Source organism: Tetrao urogallus, assembly GCF_951394365.1.
Source record: "Tetrao urogallus genome assembly, chromosome: 1".
NCBI classification, from domain to species: Eukaryota; Metazoa; Chordata; class Aves; order Galliformes; family Phasianidae; genus Tetrao; species Tetrao urogallus.
Window position 1 is genome coordinate 56,603,298 of NC_136813.1, and position 26,118 is coordinate 56,629,415.

At 42.1% G+C, this 26,118-nt stretch overlaps 1 protein-coding gene across 1 annotated transcript; it reads left to right on the plus strand.

The window, feature by feature from the left end:
- Positions 1 to 3,285: 3,285 nt before the first annotated feature.
- RAB20 (RAB20, member RAS oncogene family) lies at positions 3,286 to 23,960 on the plus strand (the record flags this gene model as incomplete). Its single annotated transcript, XM_079541552.1, has 2 exons — positions 3,286 to 3,457; positions 23,440 to 23,960. 2 exons carry the CDS (start codon positions 3,286 to 3,288, stop codon positions 23,958 to 23,960), a joined length of 693 nt encoding a protein of 230 aa, XP_079397678.1.
- Between the last annotated feature and the right edge of the window lie 2,158 nt (positions 23,961 to 26,118).

Genomic DNA, 26,118 nt, shown 5'->3' on the forward strand with positions numbered 1-26,118 from the left:
CAATCAGGATCTTCCATGACAAGCTTGTTGACTCACAGGCCTAATTCCAATGTGCTGTGATTCAGACACTGCCAGGCAGCAGAAACGCAGCCACACGCTCCTTCCACCTCTGACAGAAAGCGGCCCTGCCGCTGAGGAGCTTGGAGGGCAGGTGGCTGGGAGTGGGGCAGAGCTGGGACACCTCCTGAGAAACCAGGCTGTGGTGTCCACCTGGAGCTTGGTGGCCTCAAAAGAAGGAAAGGGGGGGGCAAAGGAGAGGGAGAAAAGAGGCGAAGATGAAGAAAGCAGACTAACTATTCTTATGAAGTAATTTGCCTTGATGAGGGAAAGTAGGCTGTGGACTGACCCATGGAGTGAAGAGCATGAATCTAGTCTACTTAAGGATAAATACGCGGGGCAGTGCAATGCAATGGATGGTTCTCTTGGGCTTTACAGCATAAAAGAGAGTGTCCTGAGAGAGAGCTGTATTTAGGGCTGCTCAGGGGATGACGAGTGGGAATGCCTGTGTTTAATGAGCATAAACGCTTATTTGCTCATTTCAAATAAAGAAGTCATAAAGGAAGGCATTAAGCACAAACAAAGCCACGTATTGCCATGCTTCAAAAAGCTGTTTCCAGGTCATGCAGTGACCTCATACCTCAGCAAGGGGCAGCTCACAAAGCAGAGTGCCACCACCATCTGACACTGAGGACTAGGCCTTCCTTGTCGCCCTCCTCCTGACCTAGCATTCTTTGAATAACTGAGGCACGCAGCCCTGCTGTATGGATTTGTCTGTGTTTAAAGAGCAGTGTGTTTCTGCCAGCACCACCTTTATCATTACAAACAGTCCCATTCAGCTCCCTTGCAATATTTCCTTGCTGGTGGTGGGATTCAACATTCCAAGGAGACAGAGGCGCTGTGAGAGGAAGTAAAACAGAGATAGACACAGGTGCTTAACAAGGTCCCAGCACACTCGTGACGTGCTGGGACACTTGAGCTGCAGCTGGCACAGCAAATACCTTCCACCACTTGCTCAATTTGTCCCCAAAAGAAGGTCAGCTCAGCAAAAACCAAGCCTGTTTTGTGACAAACATTTCACCTCATGTGAACTTACCAAACACCTGTTGCCCTGAGACCAAATGGGGCCCGTGGGAAGGACAATGTCCTGCCATAGGAACATACTCAGGGACATATGAACATACGTAGGGAAATTAGCAAGGGAGCAAATAAACAGGCTCTAATTTTCTTCTGCAAAATTAGGCAGCTTTCATACTGCAGGATATTAGAAAGACTGAACTGCTCTGGTGCCACTACAGTGATTCTTGGCTCAGGTTTTTTGGCTGGCACACAGACTGACTTTCCTGCTCTCAAAGGGATTTTACTTTAGCACAGAAATCAGTGTGCTGCCCACCTCCATAAGCTGTCCCAAGTGTCTGAATTCCAAACCATCTGGAGACCAAGCATGGTGGCCACGTCGCCACATTGCCAGGAAGGATAATGAGCAGCCTCACTGTAATTACATGGTGTCCTCAGGTGCTCTAAACCAAAACCAAAACAAAACAAAGCCCCAGACAACACCCACAGCCTGCCTAGGTGAGCTCCTATCCAAACAGGAACGTGTTCCATGTGATTTCCTGTCAAGTAGCTTTCTATGTTCTTCATGCCCATACTTATCACCATGGGGAGCTCCCAGGAAAACTCAAAGATTTGGGAAATTATCTTGCAACAAGCCTATAGATCTGAAGGCTAGAGAGCAAATTACAGGCTCTTATTTTTTCCCCAAATATTGTCACCCAAGCTCTGTTATTATCTATATTGCATTACAGTGTATCATGAGCTATTTGACTTGAACAACATACGACTTAAATTCTCCACTGGAGACTGGAGAGCATTCTTACGGGGCACTGTGCTGGGCCTTGTGAACCTGTTCTCCCCAGGCCAGTGGAAGGACTTTACAACCTGACCTCAGGAGCACTTCTGCATACTGGGAACATGCCCACATTACCAGCTTTTTCTCCTAAATCCTCACAGAGCTCTGAAACAATGTGCAGTATTATCTGACCCTGTTGCAGCCTATTATTTGGGGCAAATTCCTACGAAACAGGGACAACCCTTGAAGCAAGCAGTGCATGGAAAGTAGATAGCAGCATGGTAAGGTGCATCCCTGGCTCAGCAGTCACGTGCTGTGATGCCTGGCCCATTGTGCTACCTCAATCTGTAGTCTCCTTTATCTAGGCTGTGGTGAACGTACAAAAGTAACACACTGCCATTGCTGGGAGCTGCTGGTGACACTCCTAAGTAAGGAATCCTTACTCCGACTAACTCCTGTTAGCCTGAAACACACAAACTCAAAAGCACAGGGACACAGGTCTCTGTTTAAAGACACTGCAGAAAACATCTGCTAAGGGCATTGTGCTCTTTTTATAGTACACACTATTATTAACTTAAAAAATGTTGTTGCACCTGTTTTCTGCCCTAACTTTTCTGTATTGCCATTAGAAGCTACTGATATCTGTTCTCAACACAACAAAGAGCTACATTTCAGCAGTGCCACAGTAGCAACTCACCTTGCTCAAATACGGAGATGATTGCTTTAAGTGCTCCAAACGCCATGACTTAATAGCGGAAGCAGCGCTGTAAATCAATAATCACACTTGAGTTTTTTTTTTTTTTAATTACTTTTTATTATTACATTTTACTGTGGACAGTAAATGAATGCATGAGGTAGGAGTTACAGCCAGGATCCCTCTGCTGGTACGGGCTCCCTGCTTTCTCTTTCTGCATGGGTGCCTGCCATTCGAAAGAGCGGCACCAAGAGGTGATCAGCAGCCGATCGATTAGTAACTCTGCTACCTACCCTGACAGCTGCTTCCCCTCCCCGCTCCCCCAGCCCCACCACGTCCTGTCAGGAAGTTTTCCCGAGCTGCCGGCAGGAGGAGGGGCGGTTCAGGAGGGGCCGGCTGGCTCTGTGGGGATGCGGTAGCTGCAGCTGTGCCCCCGGGCTGGAGCGGGGCTGACTTACGGCACCCGGCCGAAAGCCTGCGGGACGACGCGACCTCCCTGCCGGGCCGAGCCTGAGGCCCAGGGCCACGCAGCTCCCGCCCGGGTCCCTCCCCCTGGCGCCGGCCGGGGGAGGAGCGGGGCCGGGCCGGGCCGGGCCGGGCCGGGCCGGGGGGAGTGGGAGGAGCAGCGGGGGCGGCCGCGCAGTGGGGCCGGATCGCGGCGGCGGCTCCGGAGGAGCGCCGAGTTGGTGCTGCCCGCGGCGGGGCCGCCTTCGTCCCGCCGCTTCCGGGGCCCGGCGGCGCGATGAAGAAGCCGGACGGGAAGGTGGTGCTGCTGGGGGACATGAACGTGGGTAAGACTTCGCTGCTGCACCGCTACATGGAGCGGCGCTTCCAGGACACCGTCAGCACGGTCGGCGGCGCTTTCTACCTGAAGCAGTGGGGGCCGTACAACATCTCCATCTGGGACACGGCAGGTGGGCCGAGGGGCTGTGTGGGCGGGTCGGGCTTTCTCTCGTGCGAGACCGAGGCTTGGCAAGGCTGCAGGGGCAGGGGCTGAGCCCCGCTGCCCGCCCGGGACGGTTCCTCAGCGCCAAGTGATGCGTTCTGCAGCCCCGCCGTGTTCCGTGTGCCTTTCGGGACGCCGAGGAGCGAAGTTCTCTCGCTGTGTCACTTCGTGTCACAATCTAGTCCAACATGGCTTTTCCTGTGCCAGGAATTGAGAAGGAGGAAGAGGGGGAGCGAAACTGCTGAAGAGTTGCGTGGAGACTTCTTGGAGGGCGAGGAGGAGATGCGTAGGAGATCTGGCTACTTTGGCTTTACTTTTTGCATTTCTTAATCTATTACTGTGATGAAAACACATCAGTAGTTCTACCTGAGACCTGTCTCACCAAGAGGATTTCCCTTTGCTGATCTGCCTTTTTATTTTTATGTTTATCTCACGTCTATAATTGCAATGTATTACTATATAACATAACTGAGGCTGAAACAGGAACCTGGAGGAGCCCTAGAGCTGCATCTTAGCCAGCCAGATGAAGCACCCTCTTGGAGTGCTAGGTCAGAGATGGTCGCTTACTGGTGGTCTGGGTTCCCTCACGCCCATGCTGAGAGCTCCTGCTGTTTCCCTATCCTCAGCAGGACTTCTGAATCCGCATAGGCAGAGCCAGTTGAAAAACATCCAGCACTGGGAGCACCATCATGCGTGGTCCCGCTCTCCTCTCTGGTTGGGGATTAGTGTTGAGCTTGGTGTCCTCTCCCTCACATCCCAAAGGTGCTGGCTCTTGGGTGGTCTCACTGTTGACTTGTGCTCCTGCAGAAGGGTGGAAGTTCCAGAAATAAAAGATCAAAGTTTAGAAATGCTTTAGCACCACAATATGACAGAATTACAGTTCAACATTTGCACCTTTCTTATCTTCTTGAATATGGAGTGCCAACGCCAGATGTCTGTCTTAACCCTGCAGTGCCCTAGCAGTCCTTTACTCTTACTTGTACACAGAGCAGTTGAGAACATTAGGACTAGGAAATGAGGGGGTGCTTGGCTGTAACTGCTGCATTAACTCTGTGCTCCAGCAAAATGCAGTCATACAAGGTTAACTGTACTTGGATATACTTTGTTCCTTGTACTAAGGGACATGGTTTATTGGGGAAATATTGGTGGTAGGTGGGCAGTTGGACTGGAGGATCTTGGAGGTCGTTTCCAACCTTTGTGATTCTATGAGTGCATGGTCTAATTTTTATACTCCGTGTTGTATTCTGTATGTGAATGTCATGGTTGTCTTTTGATAAGAGAAAAGAAAACCAAATAATGTTATTTTGAGCCCCCTTACCTCCGTGGAAGTCATCCATATTTTATGTTCTGTTTGGACGGTTGTTATTCTGACATGGATTAGGCATTTGGCTGTAACGGGGTAAACATTGATACAATATAATATTTTTTCTTTTTTTAACAGTACTGGACTTCATAAAATAGAATCGTAGAATCATTGAGGTTGGAAAAGACCACTTGAGTGATAGACGAGTTTATCCACAGTAATGGTGATAGATTGTGGGTTAAGTGTATGTGGATATTAGTACTACAACAGTTCAAGTGCTGATCTGAATTGTTTAAAATATGTATCAGTTATACTCATCACTGTTGATCTTGCATTACTTCTTGATTTATTATTCAGAAATATCTCTCATTTTTTCCAGAAATGATTAAAACTGTAGGCTAAAAGGTTTAGAGAGTACGTTGCAGTATTGTTACTGCTCAGTAAGCCATGGAAATGTGCATGTTCTGCCAAGTTAAGTCTGAAAAGCAAATGAGCTATTCTAGGTGGGAGTCTTCTCCTGGCTCTATGTTCACACCCACCTTATCCTGGAAAGATCAGCTTCTTAGTCTAATCTAAATCTTTCATATTCTTATCCTCAAGCCTTGTAAAATGGGCGTGCAGAAGTTGTCAGACTTGATTTTATTATTATTTTTTTTAATGTAAATTCTAGCAGCAAGTAATTTGACATTTCCAGTTTTCCAATCTGATGATTAGGAAAGGTCATTTGGATATTGCATCCAACTCAAGGAGGCAAACAAGCTATACGTGGAGAAATACCTGAGAGAAGCATTATTTGCTTTGTTCTTGACACTCTTTCTAGCCATCCGCTCTTGGCTGTTTTCTCCATTGTCAGAGGTTTGGCTAGATGGCCTTGTGTCTGACCCAGTGTGGCTGCTGTTGTTTTCTTGGAGCAGATGCTACAAATTATGTTTTGTTTGAGTCAGTTAATTCAAAGGAATTTAGAAAGCAGAACCAAACAAAACTATGTGCTTAAACTATACGAAAACCAACCAAACAAAAAACAGAGTAACTGTGAATCTTTGGTGCATTTTAGAGGACAATTCTGCTAGATACAGACCTTGTCACTGAGGCACACAAGTGTATGCTTTGAGACTTTCCTAGTGGCATGACTGAAGAAATAATTTTCATAACCAAGAAACGTCAGCAACAACATCAGCCAGAATAACTTCCTCCTGCGAAACAACCAGAGGTTGGAGACTCAAGGATGTCCAAGGATGTGCGTGTGTATGTATGTGTATGTATATATGTTTATATATAGCAATAACAACTTCTAGACAGTGCTGACAGCAGTTGTGTAGTAACCCAAAGCTTCCTGCTGGGCATCAGAGGCGTGCAGCATTGAGCTGGTATGTAGCCTTTTATCTCTGGTACTGCAAACGCATCCTGAAGTTCTGCTGGTCTCAGCCTTGCTTCACTTCTAAAAGTGCATGGACTGTAGGAATAACAATTTATGGGAGTGTTTGGGATTTTTAGGTGTATTTTCTGATGCCTTAATATTTCAAAAAGAACTTGTGTGTATGTTAGTTTTCAGTCTCGTTAACTTTACGCTTGTTCATCGGATATATTAGCGATGGTCCTGGAGGCAAGGTTTCTTAACTGTTAGTGATCAGCGTCTCCTGTTCTAGTCCCTTGGAACGCAGCAGACCAGTAATTTAATCACAAGTATGCCATAAAACTCACTTTGTGATTGAAATGATTGTGTTTTAAGACAGAAGTCGCCTTTTGAATTTACCAGCAGAGTCATGCAGCATGATAATGAGGAAACATAAAGGTTAACTGGAAAAGCAAACCTCATTTATTTTCCTCCTCTCATCTTAATCTAGCTGTCTGAATGGGAGAATTGATTTGACTTTTCTTCTGTCAGTATTCAGCTATCAGAGAGGTAGAGTTGAACTGTAGTGGTCTGGTTCCTCCCTCGCTCAGTCTTTGTGCCTCTTGACTTTGGCTTTTCTTTCTGTGTAGCCGTATGCTTCCTTCTGCACGTTTTTTCTCCCAGGGAGCAGGTGACTGGTGAAGTTCTTAGGAGGAACGTAGGTTGGCATATGACTCACTTATCTGGAGTACAGGGTTAGCCCAGATAGTTTGGTCTCACTTCTGCTCCAGAGGCTAGATTTACTTGGTGTGAACAACTTGAAAATTGTAGGTAAGAAGGAAACGTGGTCCTCTGTCATGATGAAACAAAACAGTAGAATTAAAACATGTCTTTTCTTTACAGGGAAGAAGATTGATAGTAGCCACTCTGTTGAATGTTCTGCTGTTTCTCACTTTTGGAAATGGAGGGCTATATTGGGAGAGAAGAAACTACAGATGAGGTGGTTTATCAAAGCCTGAGATGACCCTGAGGCAGGAGAAAGGCCTTGCTGTGCTGGGGGTAGGGTGATAGCGTAGCAGTTGAGATTGGATCTTGATCAATATGCAATGAGGTGTGTTAGAGGAGGTTGTTTGGAAGGATTTAGAAGACAGCACCTCAAAAAATATCTTGAGCATCACGGGTCTTTTAGTGAGGAGTACTGCTCTGTATCTAGAACTTATGAAACAGGTTCAGAAGCCAGAATAAAGGTTTAGCTTTTAGGACATCCATAGAAGCATAGTTTTGTTGTCGTGAAACATTGCACTAAGTAAAAATTTAGAAATGCCTTGTCACAAGGAACTGTGGGGGGAAAAAACAAAAACATCATGAAATGGGAGATAAAATTTGCACATTTTGTTTACTCAGATATGGCTATCTCACTTTATTGAAGAAGGAATTTTGCTTCTAGTCTTTCTTTTTAGAACAGACTCTTGAGTGGCAAGTCGTTGAGGAGGGTAAACCATTTGTTTTGTTTATTGTGTTTGATACAGGCCAAGATGAATGTCGTGTATGAACCTCTGTGGTAGCTGCTGTATTCAGGCTCCCACGTTAAATCCATGCTTTGCATGTGGTATTTAATAATAGCAGGCAATGTGACTCCACTGGTCTAGCCAAAGTGGGAAATGACTTTATGGTTCAAGAAGACTCTTCAAATCCTATCAGTAACATGATACTGATACACTTTGTTCCTGGCTAAAGCTGTATGGTGTTATGCCATGACATTGCTCATGTTCATCAAGCCATAGCTGAGGTTTGCAGTGTTGGAGTCCTTGGTACCATCTCGACTTCTGTAACAAAAGATGTTATCTATTTTTTCTAACTTGTGCTGAAGTGAGGCCTGAGTGTTAGAGAACAACTATGTATTTATGTCCAGTCTGTGGTGCATGGCCTGTGTTCTTGTTTTTATGTGAAAATGTTTCTTGGCTTTATGTTATGTATGAGTTTGTACAAGCCCATGTTTTAAAGCCCCAGATCCCAGGTTGGAGCAATACGAGAATCTTCATAATGAAGAGCTTGTGTCTCTGGCATTGCGTCCTTCCTTCCCTGCTTAATGAAGCAAGAAGTGCATTTTCCAAACATCTCTGTCAAAACTGACTTGATAGCTGAAAGGTTAATTTAAGTAACGACTGTCTGCTTCATGACAATACCGACAAAATCTGTGAAAGTGGTGTAAGAGAGTAATGGCTAGTCAGGCAATGGAAGTGAAATTGCACATGTATGGAAATACATGTTCCTGGTGAATCAGAAGTATGGTGGGAGAAACTGGAGAAAATTTTGGAAGGATGGCCATAAACTGAATTATTTGGTTCAGTAAATTAGTCTGCTAGTTGGGTATGTACAAAGGCTTAAATAGGTATTCTGTGCAATAAAGCAAATTACTAATGCCCTATTACACTCTTCATTTTGAGCTTAATATCGGTCATCTGCATACCTGAGCTGCCTCTTTCTACAATTTTAGGGTGGAAGGAAGGACACGGGGATGAAACATTATGGGATGCTTTTTTTTTCTGCTTGCATTATTCTCTCTTCAGCTGGATAAACTGTAGTTTGTTGTAACATACAGGTGAACGTGCATCAGGGAGAGTTGCTTTGTATGGTTCTTATTATTTCCGAGGTACCAGGCACCAAAATGAAAAACAAATATTTATTTAAAATTAGTATTGCATGTTTAGGTGCCTGAACTTAGACAGTCTGGATTGTGTCATCATCTATTGACTATGTAGGCTTCTGTTCTTTCCTTCAGACGGAAGGAGACAGTGGGTGCTCAAAATAGTGGGTAGGCAACTTGTTAGTTCAGAGCTTTCCAATTACTTTGAGCATGGTACAGGATAGGCAATGAGCTGTTAGTTGTGTAGCTTTCCAATTTGAGTGTTTGTGTATGTTGAGTGGTCGTCTTGATTCACCTATGCTTAGGTACACGTTATGGTGCACAAACCTCAAAGCTAGGGAGACTCTCAGTCAGTTCCACACTGCTTTGGCCGAACTGCTCCTGGTAGTTGAACTAATTTGTGTATTTTTACTTCACACTTCGCAGTGACATACCATAATTCAGTCGTCTGGTGCACGACAGTTGTTTGGTCTTGCGTTGAAGCCTGTAGCCATGTGAGCTTCCAGGAGATTTTTCCTGTGGCATTCTTTCACTGCTGAACTGAAGGTGAACTTGGTCATTCCTTGTCTGGGTCATGCTGTAGTGTTGCAAAACATCTAGACAAGAAACCTTTGTTTGCGTCTCTGTACCAAAAGTTACTGAGTTTGTGGTGGATACTTCTGGAGCTGTTAGAAATTATGGAATAAAGTCATTTTTGTCTCCCAAGTCTGACTGATTAGACTTCTTCTGGAGAACATTGTGTAGAACATCCTGAGATTAGATCATTAGGTGTCAAACTTGTGATAAATTACTTTCTCTGCTTTGCTTGTCTTCACATGCAGATGTAGGGCTCTAGAAAATGAGACTTGAAATTGGTGATTAAACTTAGTTTACCTGAGGGGTAGTGCTGAGAGCAGAGGTGGTCAAAGGGTTAGAGGGTTCCCCTCTAATTTTGACCAAACTATCAATGCAAATAAATTGTCAGGCTTCAGCACAGGAGATTGAGGACACTATCTCTTAGGACAGCCAACTCAATAAGCATATACAAGATTTTTCTAACATTACTAAGCTATTTTGGTATGGAAAAAAACTAATCCAGGAAAGAACTTCTTAATATTGTTTTTAAGGGGAGATAGATCATTAGATGTGAATGAATATTCAGCTGTATCTGTCCCATCTCTTAGGAAGCAGACTAGAGTTGAAATGGGCTCTGCATGGGCCATCCAGGAGCTAGTTGTGGAAGGACTCTACTGACAGCATAGACACCTCCCTGAGCTCCAGTGTATTACTGTTTTATGTATATAATGCAAAAAGACAAAATGTCTATTTGAGCTTTTTCTTTTCTGCAAGTTGGTCTGGTTTGGTCTGGGTGATTCTGTGGGTCTTTTCCAGTCTTGGTGATTCTATGATTCTAAGTTCTTCAGAGCAAAAATACATCTCAAACTAGTTTGTAACATGGTGGGAATTTCCTGTGCAGGATTCTGGGAGAATTGTTCATAACTTTCAATACTTAAACAGATTACAGTCAGAACTGTCTTCTTGTGAATTAAGGCTTCTGTGCTTTCAGGTTCTTTCTGTTTGTTAGCAGTGAGATCCCTCTTCTCCCCACCATTTCAGCTCTTTCAAATTCTTCTTTTTTTCTATCATGAAAAAAACTCATCATATCCTCAAATATAGAGAATACCATTTTTCTTTTTATCTGGTCTGCAGGTTAATGAGTTTCAGATTGGAATAATTTTGTTCAGTAGCAATTAAGTATCTGGTATAAATACTTCTCCCTGTTCTCTCAGCCTCTCCTGTCCTCAGCTAATCTAATGGCATTTCTTTCTGTAGTTCGTTATATGATTTAATATTCCTAACCACATTTTTTATACTTAAATGCAAAAACACAGAGAAAAGGTGTTTTCCAGCCATCCAGCTGCTCTTGTGTACTTTGTTTTAAAAGGAATGGTTTACAGTACTGCTGAAATAGCAAGGACATATTTGTTTTACCATTTGCAGCTGATGACTGCCTAAGAACTTTCAGTCATATAAATTATTCATCTGTAGATGTTTAAATATTTGAGATTTTATTCTTCTCTTAATTATATTTGTAAAGCAAAGGATGATTTGGGCTTTCAGGCAAATGTTGTTCCTGTAAAAATGTTAAGTAGACATCTCAAAGTAAAAGCTTGTTAGGAGAGGCAAGGTAAATGAAGTGTAATGCACCTCATGAAGAAAAAGTTACATGCATCGAAACAGCCTTTAAAAGCAAAGAAATGTCTAAAACGTGTATTAATTCCATTACATGGAAACAACCAACTCTGGATACCTGCTTACGGTCACGTTCTCAGTCTACTGAACGACAGCAATGTAAAAACGTGCACACCTGGTGTTGTGCCCTTGTTGAATTGACCTTCATGGAGCTCTCCTCCCGTGTCCCCAGGGGTTTGGGCTGCCCGACTTCCCTGTCTGGCTGCACCTTGCGACACTTTATGCTGTGGAAGTTCTCAAAGTTCACTTTCTGTTCTTCAAAGTGATGTCTGTCATCTGCGTGTACAAATCGTGTTACAAGCTAGGAAGAAAGAGGGGTTTTGGTTATACTTCAGGGTTTTTAGTTTGTTATTTGGTTCCATTTCTTCTGCTGCCTTTTGCTCTCAAAGAAAGCAAACATTTTGGTTCTTTAAAAAAAATTAAAATACAAAAACAACAGAGACGTGACAGAATCTATAGTGGTAAAAACAACCACAAAACAAGCAAAGAGAGCTCTACACAGTTGAGTCATCAACTTCTAAGCTTTGTAAAAGGGATCGTTAAATCTCTTGGGTCACTGCAAGTGGGACACATTTTAAAAAATAACTGGTAAAATGAGGCTTTTTTCTTTTCTTTTCTTTTTTTTTTTCTTTTTTTTAAAATCCTCTCTGAGAAGCTGTTACAGGCTGTTGCTTACTAAAAAAAAAAAAATAAAATAAATCTTTAGTGATACTGAAAACACCTTGGACTGCTCACTCCTCTCTGGCCCCTGCCCATATCACAGAATCACAGAATGGCCAGGGTTGGAAGGGACCTCAAGGATCATGAATCTCCAACCCCCTGCCACATGCAGGGCCACCAACCTCCCCATGTAATACTAGACCAGGCTGCCCAGGGCCCCATCCAACCTGGCCTTGAATACCTCCATATAATTACTTGTTATTTTTATGAGGAGGAACAAGCATTCTATCAGGCTTCCATAGGCCGTCAGCTTTCCCTCCCACAGCAGATAGCTGTATGTATCATGCTCCTATTGTTCTCCTTATCTCCTTTCCACTTCAAGCAATGGATGCCGTTCCCATGTCACCCTGCTCAATTTCTTGGTTTCTATTAAACATTGGAAGTCCAGTGGCAGTGGACCAGATGCTGCCTTCTCTCCTTGACCTAGAGATGCTGCCTCATCTTCTTTAAAATGGAAAAAAAAGTTTTTAGCGTTAGTGTTACTCCCATTGTGCCAGGTTGGGTAAGATTAATGAGGCAAAATCAATTTTTACTGTGTCTGTTTTGCACTTTTTGTTTCTTCAACTAATGTCTTTACACAGTGAGTATTAAATATGCTGTTAAGAATGCAGGCAGAGAAGCCTGAAGTGGAACTGGCAGGAAGAAATGCTGGAAATGCAAAGCCACATCTTCATCTTCTCCAGCATGTGTTCTGGGAGCAGAAGCCCTGAGGCCTGTGATAAAGGTTATCTGAATGTGCTGAGCCTCTCCCAAAGGAGCCAGGAGGCAGCTGTCTGGTACAGTCCTGTTTTTAATGCTTGCTGAGGACAGGCTTTTGGGTCAATGGGATTTCTGTTTCTGACGAGCAGCAGCTATCCAGAGAACAGCCGGTGAGAAAGACTGCAGCTGAACTTGAGCTGGTTGTGATTGTGATGGGTAGGAGCAGTTGTAGTTTTCTTGAGGATACATTCTGCATGAATGAGTTGTGTATGGTCTTTGTTGAGAATCTGCCTATAAATGAATTGATGTTGGAACAAATAATTAAAAATGTGACTATTGAGCGAGACTAGGTTCATGTCCCTTGTTACTAATATGATAAAAAGTTGATTTTTATTTGCTTTCCATAATCTGTATCTTTCATTCTACTTCTACCCATCTAGCAAGGCTTTAGTGTTTTTCAAATTGCTAGCAAAGGCTGGCTTAAAAAATCGTAGAATCATAGAATGGCTTAGGTTGGAAAAGACCTCCAAGATCGTCTGGTTCCATCCTCCTGTCATGGGCAGGGTTGTCAACCACTGAAACAGTAAATAAAATCAATCTGAGTGTCAGAAACCAGGAGCTAATATACGGTTATCTAGTACAGCAGGGTTTAATTTCACCTGAAATAAGAGGTAATATCAAGTATGTGCTGGAGCAGACCATCTTTGGGTGCCTGCTGTTGATCTCATAAGCATGGCTTCCTCATGTGGCTCAGACGATTGTCTTAATCATTATGCATGCAGGAATTATTTCTCAGTGTTATAACATGTGGTGCAGAGGTCACCTCTGACAAAAAGAAATGGCAGCCTCCAAATGAGATTTTTTAAATGAATCCTGATCTCGATCTTTTTTTTTTTTTTTCCAGAATTTTAATTTTATATATATATATATATATATTAATTTTTCCCCAGTGGCGAACACTAGTAACTACTGGAATTCAGCTGCTGTCTTGCACTGTTTGATTCTAAAAGCTTGTTCATTTGGAAATATTTTAGCCCTCTTCTTCCTTTGTTACCTAATCCCCATGAATTTGGAAATGTATAGGTAGGATAAAAGGTTTATGGAAGTAATTTATGGAAGTAATGCTTGAGGTATTAGTACCTCATATAGGTACTGTCCAGGTAAGATTTAGTAAGTAATTTCATCTCCAAAAGGAACAGCCAATGTATTCAGGGCAAAAACATCCCTTTCCAAATGCTGCAGGGTGCCAGTGTCTGTCCCAAACAAAGCCATGCTGTCCTTAATTAAGATGTTTGTTAAGTTTATGGTATTTCCTCACTCAAACAATGGTATGATGTATCATATTGTAGTGACTTGGTGCATATGTAATTACTCTCCAAAAAAAAACCCCAAAAACAACAATCAAAGAACTTTGAGGGGAATTTAGAAGATTAAAAAGCAGGTTGTAAAAAGAATTAAGGCGAAAGCAAAATATCTAATGAGGAGGCTGAATGACCTAAGTAAACTTAAAACAGGAATAAAAATGAAGAAAAGCAGGAAGCATTTCCCATCTGTGAGGGAACAGGCAGATGCCCACTTCATAACTGTTTTCCCAGAGAACTTAATAGGGGTTCAGAGGGCTTTCTGGTGTAATTTAGGGAGGGTGATCTCAATTAACCCCACCCATCTCTGGTTTTTGTTTTAAATATCACACCTGTATCAATGTTTGCTTGAGTGAATTGCAAGCTGAGTTGACTTGCCAGCTCCTTGTTGAGCAATACGAAATACCCAACGTGTGTGGAGTGACCTTTGGGGCCCTGAGTTGTGCTGAAACAAACCCAGCCTTCCATTCCTGCCTGAGCTAAGGACCAGGTCTCCTTTTGGAGAGCAAACACCGAGAGGGATTGCGGATTCTGAAGATCTCCTGTCTGCAGATAAGGAGTCAGTACCAAACTCTGCACATAGAGGTGGGATTATTTGTAGTGACTGTTCCTCTGCGGGAAGGAGTCATAAGGAAAAAGGATCAGTTTTCTGGTACTGGAAAGGAAAACAAGGTTCTTTTGTAGTTAGTCCTGTGGCAAATGAATTGCTTTTCTGCAGGAGTGACGTTTCTTTGAGGTGACAGAATGGTGCTTCAGAGGGTATTAAGGGGGAAGGGCTTCTTGCACAACCCAGGGCTGAGTCTTGCATGGCTGGGGTGGTTCCACACCCCCCTCACTGGCCTTGTTTCCTTCACTAACCAATAGCTGACCATGAAGCAGTTAAGGAGTCTATGCTATTGCTTCCCACAGAGCTCTTCCAAAGTAAATCCTAAGTGTGCTGTGTGTGGGTTTTTGTTTTTTTTTTTCCTCCTGATGGTTTTTCTTGTCTGTGTTGCAGATACAGTCAAGATATGTTTGCTGTGCCAACAGGGCAAGGCCAATTCTATTTTTCATTTACAAGGCACTTTACTTCCAGACAGCTAAAAATACATGAGCTGCTCAGTGTTTCTGCAGTTCTTTCTTTCATTTTAAAGCTAAATACAGATAAAAAAAAATAAATCAAATGAGGGGCTTGAGGTAAAAAGTAAGTTTTGTCTACCTAAATGAAAAAGTTACTTGCAGCAGTGTCAGTGGGATTTTTTACTGCAAATAGGGCTTTTTTTGCAAGGCTACCCAAAGTTATTTTTGGCAAAAAGCATGCTAGATACCATGGTTAAGAACGTTCTTCTATGTAATGTTTTGTGCTATAATAACACGTGATTTAAACGTAAGTCTTTGGATAGAAAGCATATGTAAAATTGATCTGTCTGTGGGGACTTTGCTTTTGAAATTGAAGTTCTTGTGAGATCAGAAGCTTGGACTTAGCTACATTAATAGAAAGCTAAGTTTTCATTTACTCTCACCAGCAAGAAAAATAATTTTGTGTGTATGCAACAGAAGAGATTCCGTTGTGCCCCAGAAAGGTTTAAGTTAATTCCTGGTCTAAATCTTACAGTGAATAGAGATCTTCTCTGATAGTGTTTATCCTTCTTTTTATAAGAGCTGTGCAGTCCCTTTGGTGAAGGTGAATGCATTTCTGATTCGATATCCAAGCGTGCACTTAATCCAAAGACATTAAACTTGTAAGCCTCTGTACAAAAATAGGCAGTCTAAACAAATGCATATGGCTGCACGTGAAGGTAGACTGATTGCCAAGCTAGATTTTGTTCAGGCAACAGTATGTGTTTGTTACAAGGTCCACTGACCTGGCAACAGATGGCAAACTGAGCCCTTGATGTTTTGTGATGTCCTGGAGCCCAAGAACTGTTCTGAGAAGTTTATGAAGTGTAGAGGGCAATGAAAGCTGTGAAGGATTCAAGTGACTACATAGCCTTAGTGATGCTGTTCTGTGGTCTTGGTTGTAGAGTAATACAGGAAGGTACTTTTTTTTTTTTTTTTTTTTTTTTTTTTTTTTTTTTGGAAGAGGGTATTTCCTGAATTTCTCATAGAAATTCAGTCTGAAAGCTGAAATATAGCAGATTAATTTGTGGGATATTAACTTCTCTGGCTGGTTTATGAAATACAAATTCTTCCTCCATCACAGGGTGAGGGCTAAGTGAAAATCTATCATCATTATTATGCAGGAGACTCAAATGAGGATTACAGTTGCTTATCTCTGACTTTACTCTGTGAATCCTTTTCGTTCCTCTCTCCTTTGTTAGCTCCATCTCCTCCTTCCTATAAACGTGTACAACAGGTCTGTCTTTGGGAACCAGTAAATAGAAGTCTTCATTGCCAGTTACAGAGTGAAAATTTTCAAGGCTGAATTGGAACAGTTCCAGGCTGAAACTGAGTAATATGACTAGTACAAGAATTGAGAAGGTGACTGAGTGATGTTTATTATATCTGAGGTGTGGATGAGAGGATTTGATCAGCTCTTTTAATACTTCTGTGACTTGGTGTGCTCCGAGTGGATTGAGCTGCACAGATGTTAGCAGCTAGGCACCCGCTTTTAGTTTAGCTGCCTTTAGATTAAGAAGCTTTTACTTAAAATCACATTTCTTCCAAACTGTCACACTGTTAACTGTCAAAAAAAACCAAACCCAACCCAAAACAAAACAAAAACAAAAAAACATCGGCAGAAAGCAAGCAAACCAAAACGGAAAAATCCAGAAGACTTAGCAACAACCCAAAGCAAACTTTTACCCATTGCCTTCAGATGTGGATTCTTCAAAGGCTTGCTGTGAGTTAAGCTCATGTCTTTTGAGTCATTTCTTTAGCATAACAGAAAAATTGTTGTGACGAGGCATTCATTTTGGAGCTTCTACTAGTGAGTATCCAGGGAAGATAACCTCAGGGGCTAGTAAATAAAAATAACCCTCTAGCGAAAGTTACCGTTTCTTTTCTTTTTTGATATTTTCATTAAATGGATTTTTGTGAGTGCTCTTTTGTCGTAACAAGACGTTATCCTCAGCCCAAACTCAGATGATCTTTAAAACTCAGTAGATCATTAACTGGCTCCTTAGGGCCCTTGGCATGTGACTCAGAGTGCGCTGTGCGGCTGTGGTTCTTGAGTAACTTTCCACTGCGCTATTTGCCCTAACAATAAAAGGCCCATTTAAGTGAACTTCTTTGGAAGAACTGTTCTATGTGAATTGTGCCACCGTACCACTTCTGAAATACTAATCAAGTTGATGCTTTAATAACCATTAAGCAGTTCAAAATGCTTGACCGGTTGGGGCATTCCAGTCATGAGGAGGAAGTGCAGTTCTCAGAAAGACGGAGAAGGCTGGTGACAGTTCCCTAGCTAGTGAGGGCTGTCATGGGGGGGGCTGTGCTATTATCACTCTATGTGCATGTAATAAAAAAGGAAACAAAGCCAAAATACAGTTATGAGCAGTTTTTCCTGATGGAAACTGTAAGAACAGAAACAAATTAATTACAGTTGCTGCTACTGTTTGTTTTAGCTTGCTTGTAAGGTGAATTTCCTGTTTAAAAGGCTAGGAATAAACTTGAATTTCTAAAGGAATATAAGAAGTGCTAAAATTAGAAAATTATTAATCCTCTTAAGAGAAGGCTCCTATTTTAGAAGATAGGTGACATGGCTACAATTTTAGAGCAAAATCTTTTACCTGTTTCATATTTGACCACGTCTTCTGAAACCCATGCAGCAGAACTTATTTATGGTGTACCAGTTATTTTTGGATTAGCTATTATATTTAAAGAGGAGGAAGAAGTAGGCAAAGAAATCAGGTTATAGCTGTTTTCCATTAGATGAATTAATATTCTTTAGTTAGAGGATGTACTGAACGGCCCCAGCTCTCTCAGCTTGTCCTCATAGGAGGCATGTTCCATCCCTTGAAATCATTTTGGTTACCGTTACTGTAGCAATAAATAACACTTATTCGATTGTTCTGTCTCCTTGTTAGTAATAGATGGAAGCAGTCAATACGTCTTAACTGATCCTAACCTCTCTGCAGAATAATGAAAGTGTAATGTAAATAAGAGAAAAACAGAATGCAGTTGTACACCTATCATTTTCATACACTTTTTAATGTAAGAATTCATGAGTGAGTTCATCAGTATTTCAGCCAAGCATGAGCGTCTCTGAAGCACAGAGGAATGGTTGCAATTTTCTTTTTCTTGAACCTGCAAAGAACAGGCAAATGGGGAACCAAAACTTACCATCCATTTTCCTAACAGCTCTTTTGAATATAGTCGGCCGGTAAGAATTATTTTTGGTGTGTCCATGATGCTGAGTTAAGAAACACTACACCTGTAAGCTCCGAAGTGGCTGCACAAATCCTTCCCACTGCAACCAGAGCTTTTCCTTGGCAGCATCTCCAGGCTGCCATGCTGATTTTTGATGCGAGGGCAAGGTGCTGTGCACTCAGGACTGTTCAGCCTTCTCTCTTGCAGCAGATCAACTAATAAGCCCCAGGTTCCAGGGAGGGAGCCCAACTCTGAGCTGTTGCTTAGATGCAGTCACACCTTGAACATTCTTAACTTGCCATCTCTGAATGCCTCAGGGTGACTCTGGCTGTAAAGCCCCATGTGCTGACTGCGTGGTTTCTAATGCTGGACCTCATGTTCTAAGTCATTAAAGTGTGAAAAGAGCTTAGTAAAGGCCAGACACCAATAATGGTGCCTGGGCAGTGACTCTCTTGCAGAAAGTGAAGGTGTTTTTTTTTCTGGTAGTTGCAAACTAGAAAGGTGCATTTTAGAATTCACACAGCAGTCAATGGCTGCTGTGCAGAAAGATAGCTTTACAGGCCTAAAATGATTTGTTTTTATAGAGTGGGGATGTTTGCAGGATATTTGGAACCTCAGACTCCATCAGAATTTGACATGTTTGTCCTTTAAGTCAAAAACATGGAGCATAAAATCATAGAATATCTCAGGTTGGAAGGGTCCAATAAGGATCATTGTGTCCAGTCCATATGGAGATTTATGGGATGAGGGTGACTCTTTTTGCCCTTTTAAGTCTGTCTTTAATATGAGACAGATACTTGACGTAGCAATTAGAATAAGATACATTTGGAGATGCAGTAGGCTTTTCCCAGTCATATACTACGTTGAGATCTCTTCCTTGGCTGTTTGGTTTTGGTGGGTTTTCTTCAGAATTATTGAATTATTTTCCTTTGTTCTTTGTGCACATAACCAACGCAGCTGTTATTTTCTTCTTCCCTGCGTAACTCTTTCTACTTTACAAGATGAAAGTGAAACCCTTTGGGTATTAAGATCTGTACTTTCCAATGTTTAAATTATGTGGTTTTTTTGGCCAAGATATCCATAACTAATAACTTAAATAGTAGCTCCTGAAGTAGGTTGCAGTTCACACCTCAAACATTAATTAATTTCTGAGCAATGAGAACTAACAAAATAAATGCATCTTGATTTTCAGTAGAGCTTAAGGTCTGTTGTGTTCTGAAGCTTCCATATACACAATTATGTTCTATAATATAACACTGTGAATGTATTCTGCTAGGTAAAGGTGGAGCTTAATGAATGTTCTGGTTACTCAGTGTTCAGTGGCATCATGTTTTTGTTCTTTGTTTTTTTCTTCCCCAAAGACTTTTATTCTGTAGGGAATTTTGTCTGGGAGCAAACCCAAATGTTGGCATTTTGAATGGATTTGGAAGTCATGTATTCAGACAGCTTCTGGGTATGTAAAAATTGAGCTATCTGGTGTTTTCAGACTTATTTGTTTCCACTAATTCCTACTTATGTCCTCCATGTTAATCCTTTGTGATGGAGAGCTTTACTTTTATCCCCAGGTAACCACAAGCACAGTCCAGTTCATCTTAATAAGGATCCTGACTTTAAGGGAGAGATGATAAAGCTGCCTAGAAGGAATAAATTTCAGTATTGAACAAGAAGTGAAGGACTTCATCAGTGTTAGAACTCTGCAGTCCAGGTCATTTGTGGGTAGGGGAATTTTCCTGAAACCTTCAAGGACATTATTGCTTGTTTTCTGATAGTCTGCACATAGCTTGGTGTACATGCACAAACACAGATCTCAGTTTCCCCTAATGTCATGAAAAGGGTCCTAACTTTATTGCTCTGTCTGCAAACAGAAGGAAACTTGTTTCTTGGGAAGGATCTTCTTTGTCTAGACTTGTGATCACACGGATGGTCCTGCTGAAGCAACTCAGTGGCATCAGCCTCACCCTTTGGACCTCCCTCTCACTGCAGCTGAATCCTCACTTCTTTCTGGTGCTGTTCTCTGAGCTGTCTTGTGGGTATCATATTTTCTCTTTTTTCTTCTTTTTTTCCTATCTTGGCTATCTGCTTAGGGCACAATTCCTGTCTCACTTTGTACGTGCTCGGATTCATACCCTCCTTGAAAAAAGAATTAGAAATCAAAAGAGAAAGCGTAGCAGATACCGTATGTTTCTGTTATTTCCTCTTGACTTCTACTTGGATTATAATCCTGGTTAAACAACAGTGAAAAGCCTTGAAAGAGCTCTGGTCCTATGGACTCTCTCCAAAACTGTCGTGACAATCGTGCACTCTTGTTAATTTTAGATACAGTACTCATGTGCTTCTACCTTTCCACTTCAGAACTCAGCCTCCTTTCAGACTTTGACATCAGAATAACATCATCACTGTTTTTCAGTGCTTTCTGGAAGACCTTTTTTTAGCTGTTTAGTATTTGTGTTGTTTTATTCCCTCAAGAGGCAAAGGCTGCTTTGCATTCTTTTCTGTGCTCAATACTGAGAGATTTAAAACTCGTTCTTCCAGTGGAGGATTTCTTGGAACTATGTGTGGGAAGTTGCATTGCTTTAGGAGGTGCAGTTTAAACCTTTGAAGAGGTAGTAGGTGAGAAACGGGTTCAGATCTGTCTGGAGGATATCTTCTGCCCTCCCAAACATCAGCAGCACTTCAGAGACTGTTTGGGCTCTCACCCAAGGAACAGCAGGCAGGGTGCTGCGGGAGGCTGGCTGACCAAGCTTGGGCATCCACCTTTGCGCAAGCAGTCTTTAAATTGAGCCTTGCTCATTTCTCAGCCCCGCCTCTTTCAAGATCTGCTTTTCTCTTATTTCTCCCACAGGATCCTTAAGAACTTTGTGTTACTGAGTCTGGATTTTGAGCTCCTCGGCTGCACTGCTCTGGGGGTGTGATGCCTCTACCACACGTAATTGCTGGGAGAGCCTCTGAAATACAAATGGCGCTGCAGATAATTATATGCCCATCGGGGTTGTTAAACTGATATAAATAAGGCAAAATGTGAAAATGAAAAATGGAAATTAATTTTAGTTGCTTGGCTTTAAAATCTTCCCTTGTATTCCTTTGTGGTTGATTTGGTTGTACTGCAATTCCTCTGACTGTAAATCATTTTATATAGTTCTGCCTCTCTTTTCTTTTGCTTTTCTTTTTCTGCAGTAGTGAAATTGCTTAATTCTTGGAGTCAGTGTTTACTGTTTAGGTGAGGTGACTGTGTAAAAAGACACCTTGTTGGAGTGAGACCCATTGGTTCCAGACCAAGAAATAACTGACCCTAGGAAAGGGGTGGATGACTGCTTCAGTAGGGGATTTGGACTTCGTGATTCCCAGAGGTCCGTTCTAACTCCAACAATTCTGTGACTGTGCATTAAGATATTTCATGTTAATGTCTGATACTATTTTGGCTTTTATTATATTGACTGGCACCTTGAGGAATAGCTGAGGCGGTAATTTAAGTGCTTTGGGCAGTTCTGGGGACATTCTGCCTATAGGGGTGTTCCAGCCTAAGTGCTACAAGTGATGTGTACAAGGAGACTGCAGCAGAAGCAAGTTACGCATTTTTCTGCATGTTTATGTAGATAGTGTTGTGTGGGTGAGTGAGAAAGACTGCCCATAATTCCTCTGATATAATTAATCCCTTATGCAAAGCAAATTCTTCCTTTTGCTTTTTTTCCTCCTTTTCAACAATATGTTAGTTGTAGAAACAGTCAGTCTGTAGTTAAAGTGTAATTGTGTCATAGTTTGTATTATGCTGTGCAAGATTAGATTAGCATACAAATTCTATAAAACAAGCAGTAGGATTGTTCTGCTGTTCAGTTGCTGCAGCATATGATTTTGGGGGCTGGATTTTATAGCTTAAGCAATTCAAGTGGGAGAATAGGGAGAATGTATGTTCCATTGTGGCTTCCAGACCACAGTATAATCGGGATTTTGGGGAAAATAGGTCATGGCACAAACTTCTGCTGAAAAATGGCAGGCTTCTAAAGACAGCTGTAGTGCAATTACACACTATGCACAAATGTGGACATGGCATTAGAGTGAAAAGTGGGAGCAGTGATCTCTCCTACACCCCTATCTTCCTCGCCCTTACCAAGCAAGAGCATCTCTTTTCCTTTTTGCCCTCTTTTCTTGTTTCCACGTTTCTGATTAAAGAATTTCTTTTTGCTGGAGGAAAACAAATCAGAAGTTACACAAAATTGCCCAGATGCAGTTCTCCATAAACTTTGCCTAATGCTTTCCTGAAGGCCGTTCATTGAACTTTTGACCGCTGAAATGTCGTATGACAGTTATTTCCTATTATTCACCATGTAAGGAAGTATTTTAAAGTATTTTAACTGCGTGCATGATTTTTTGATGAGAGATCCTCATTTCTTTTATGCTACGAGAAAGGAATGGAGACTACACACGAATCTACGGACATCCATTTATACTCTTTTTCAGTCATTCACCAGCCTGAAAGATACCACTGTTTTTATTCACACAACTGTTTTTGTATTTCTGAGCATCTTTAGCATCTTTATGCCTCTTTATGTTTTCCTAATGTACGCTGGCCTGTGTTTTTCAGCATGAATTTCTACCTTTCCCATTCAGCAGTCACTTGCAATGCTTTCGTGATGCTGTTACTCTCAGTAATCAGTAGCTTCCTGCAGGAAAAAAAAAAAAAAGTAACCAAACAATTTCCAGACTTCCTGTAAATGGAAGCCCTGTGTCCAGGTCTTGCTGACACACCAGAAAGCTGTGCTGCCATTCAGCCATACCTCCTGGTTTTGTATCATCTGCAAACGTACTGAGTATGCTCTGTCCCTTTATATGGGTCACTGATGGAGATATTAAACAACACTGCAAGAGCCTAAACTCTGCTATCTCATCATTGCTGCAGCCGAGGCTGCCACCAACTTTCAAAATCTGAGAAGTGAATTGCTAACTTTGATCCAACTTTTTTGAACTGAATGTACTTAGAAAGCATGTATCAAGTTTAGTTATGAATTCTAGCGGAATTCAGCACAATAGAACTTATTTTGTGTTTATAAATGACTAGATAGGTGAAATGGGGCATATGTGGATGTGAGCAGGGTGGTCATGCATGGGGCATAAACTAATGGTTCAATTTTGTTTTTTTTTTTTTCTTCTTGCAATTGTATTTGCTTTTCCACTCTTGCATGGTTGCTCATCTTTACAGATTCTGTGCCCTGAATCAGCGTGCATTTTGCTGAGCTGCTCTGTGGCACTGTTGCGCTCTTAAGGAAAAAAAAAAACTTACCATCATGTGGAATTGGCTTGAATTTTCGGAAACTTTTAAACTCTGTTAGTAATGCATCTTCCTGCACACTAACATTTAAACCTTTTTCAGGCCGGGAACAGTTTCATGGCTTGGGATCGATGTACTGCAGAGGAGCAGCCGCCGTCATCCTGACGTATGACGTGAACAGCCTGCAGAGCCTGGCAGAGCTGGAGGACAGGTTCCTGGCACTGACAGACAGCGCCAGTGCTGACTGCATCTTTGCTATCGTTGGGAATAAAGTGGACCTCAGCGATGACTGTGCTTCGCCGCCTGATGAAAACAGACCTGAGAAGGCCGTTGCCGGCTGCAGCTCAAAGGTGCGGAAACAAGTCCGCGTGGAGGATGCGATTGCGCTCTACAAGAAGATACTGAAATACAAAATGCTGGATGAGAAGGATGTTCCAGCAGCTGAGAAAATGTGCTTTGAGACCAGTGCGAAAACAGGATATAAGGTGGACTACCTCTTTGAAACTGTGTTTGACATGGTCGTACCAATAATCGTACGGCAGAAAGCTGAGGGGCCGTCGCAGACTGTAGACATTACTGACTACAAACCGGCCAAAAGGACAAAATCTGGGTGTTGTGCCTGAAAGTGATGTGGCAAAAAAAGGGGGAGGGACTGCCCACTGTGGCAAACAGAGGAGCGTTTGCAGCACACAAGAGAGTGGAAAAAGCAAAGATAAAATAGACTGTAATGGCTTACAACCCCTAAACAAAACAGAAAAAGCACCACGGAGTTTCCTGAGCATTAAATGTTTCTGAGAAACTCTGTGTATGAGAATGGGAGTGAAATGATGGAGGACGTACCAGTTTCCAAGGGCTTTGAAGGCAACTTCTGTTGGTACATTTGATAGTGACAATCATTTGAACAGTTTAGAAGAAGTCTTATTTTTTAATGACTCGCCACTTCATGTTACGTGAAAACGGTCTATTTGTATAATCTATGCAGCTTTCAAATGGTTATCATCTTTTCCCTTGTGATTCTGACTTTGGAGGATAGAATGCACGGTACCTTTTTTATTCTTAAAAAAAAAAAAAAAAGAAAGAAAATCCAGGTATAATTTATATATGTAGCTAATAAAGAAATTACTGTCAGGTCCAGCATTGTAAGATTCTGAAGCTGTGCTATTAAAATCACTGTGGATATGTACTGTTAATATGCAGCTTTGTTACTGTGAATTCTAATGTGGGCTTGTTTTGTCTCCTGTAGCTCTTTTCTGTGGCTAAAGCAGGAGGAATAGGAAAAGAAACTCTCTGTACAATAGAAAGCACACCAAGGAGTGCTAAAGAGGTGCATGGCATCTCTTCTGCCTGCAGTAAAGAGGAGGGGCTAACACTTCATACTGCTCCTAGGGCTTCCCAACCAGAGTCCCACACAGACACTGAATACTGTACATATTTCCAGTTTTGCAGGTTCTTCTGCAGGGTCTCCTTCATCTTCCTACAGACGCTGCTGGCATGGTTTCTCAAAACTAGAAAGTTAGCTGTTTATCTACCCAGGGCACACAGGGAGACCATTCCCAGATGAATGAGGAACTATATTATTACTGAGTATATATTAAACTTTTTTTTTTTTTTTTTTTTTTTTTTTAACCAATGTATCCTCTTGAGCAGCTTAGCTCTTTCACAACAGGGTGAAGGTGGAAATAGCTTTATTTCCTTGTTGCAAGTGTATTGAAGCATACTTGGTCTTGTTTGTGACCAAAGCGGTCTGTGAAAAGTCTGCCACTGGCTTTGCTGCATCCCTACAGTCTTTCCAAAAGCTCTGACTTAGGTATTTTTACTGAAAGAGATGCAACAGAACCCATTCTTTGCGCACAGGACTACACTTGTGGAATATACTGTTTATGGTTTTGCTTTGCCAACAATGGGGGACAAGGGAGTGCATAGCAGGACCTAATAGACCCAGCAGTACATGGAGGCTATTGGTAAGAGCTCAGGAGGGAATCTGGATTGTTCAGAGTGCATGCTGGCCCCATTTCTTTGCTGCTTTCTGAAGTCACATTCAAGCAAAACTTGGTTTATGGGACTTGATGTAGGTTTTCTTTTTTTTTTTTAATTAGTAACTTAAGCTCTGCTACAGCTGAGCTCCATTTGACAGCACAGTGTTGATGCACACGTGTCCTACTTTTTCTCGTCTTAATAACCTCCCCAGCTAACACCTGGTCATGTAGAAAAACACAACTGCTTCAGGAAGGTGAAAATGGTGCAGGAAAGTTGCTGTCCTGACACGATTCGGGATTCTGCAGTTGCAGTGAGCTGGGGATGCCACCAGCATGGAGGCTGCAGTGGGCGCCATGGCTTGTGTTGATGGGTGGAAGCTGTACAGGGAGATTTTTGACACCAGGCAAGTAGAGGCTGAGCTCTCCAGTCAGTCAAAATTCCAATCCCCTGAGTGCTGAGGCAGTACGTGGCTGTGCCCTTTGGGCACGTTCTTGGCTGTGTCCCTCCTTAATGCCAACTCTTCTGTGTCCTGCCAAGTGTTGTGTATTACCCTGCCCTCCCAAAGCTGCTTTTCTCATTAACAATTCCAGTGTGTGGTCTTGACTCAGGCCTCTCATGGCTGTGCATAGGTATGCCTCTGCATGGGTATGCCTCTGCATGAGAGTTGCCAGTGTTGTGTGAAGCTCTGCCTGCCCTGTTGCAGATAAGGAAACTCCTTTTCCAAGTACTTATTGTTCCCTCTTTTCCATGTTATATTTGTCTAGATTATATGGAGCATACAGACAGCAAAGCAGATACTGTTTT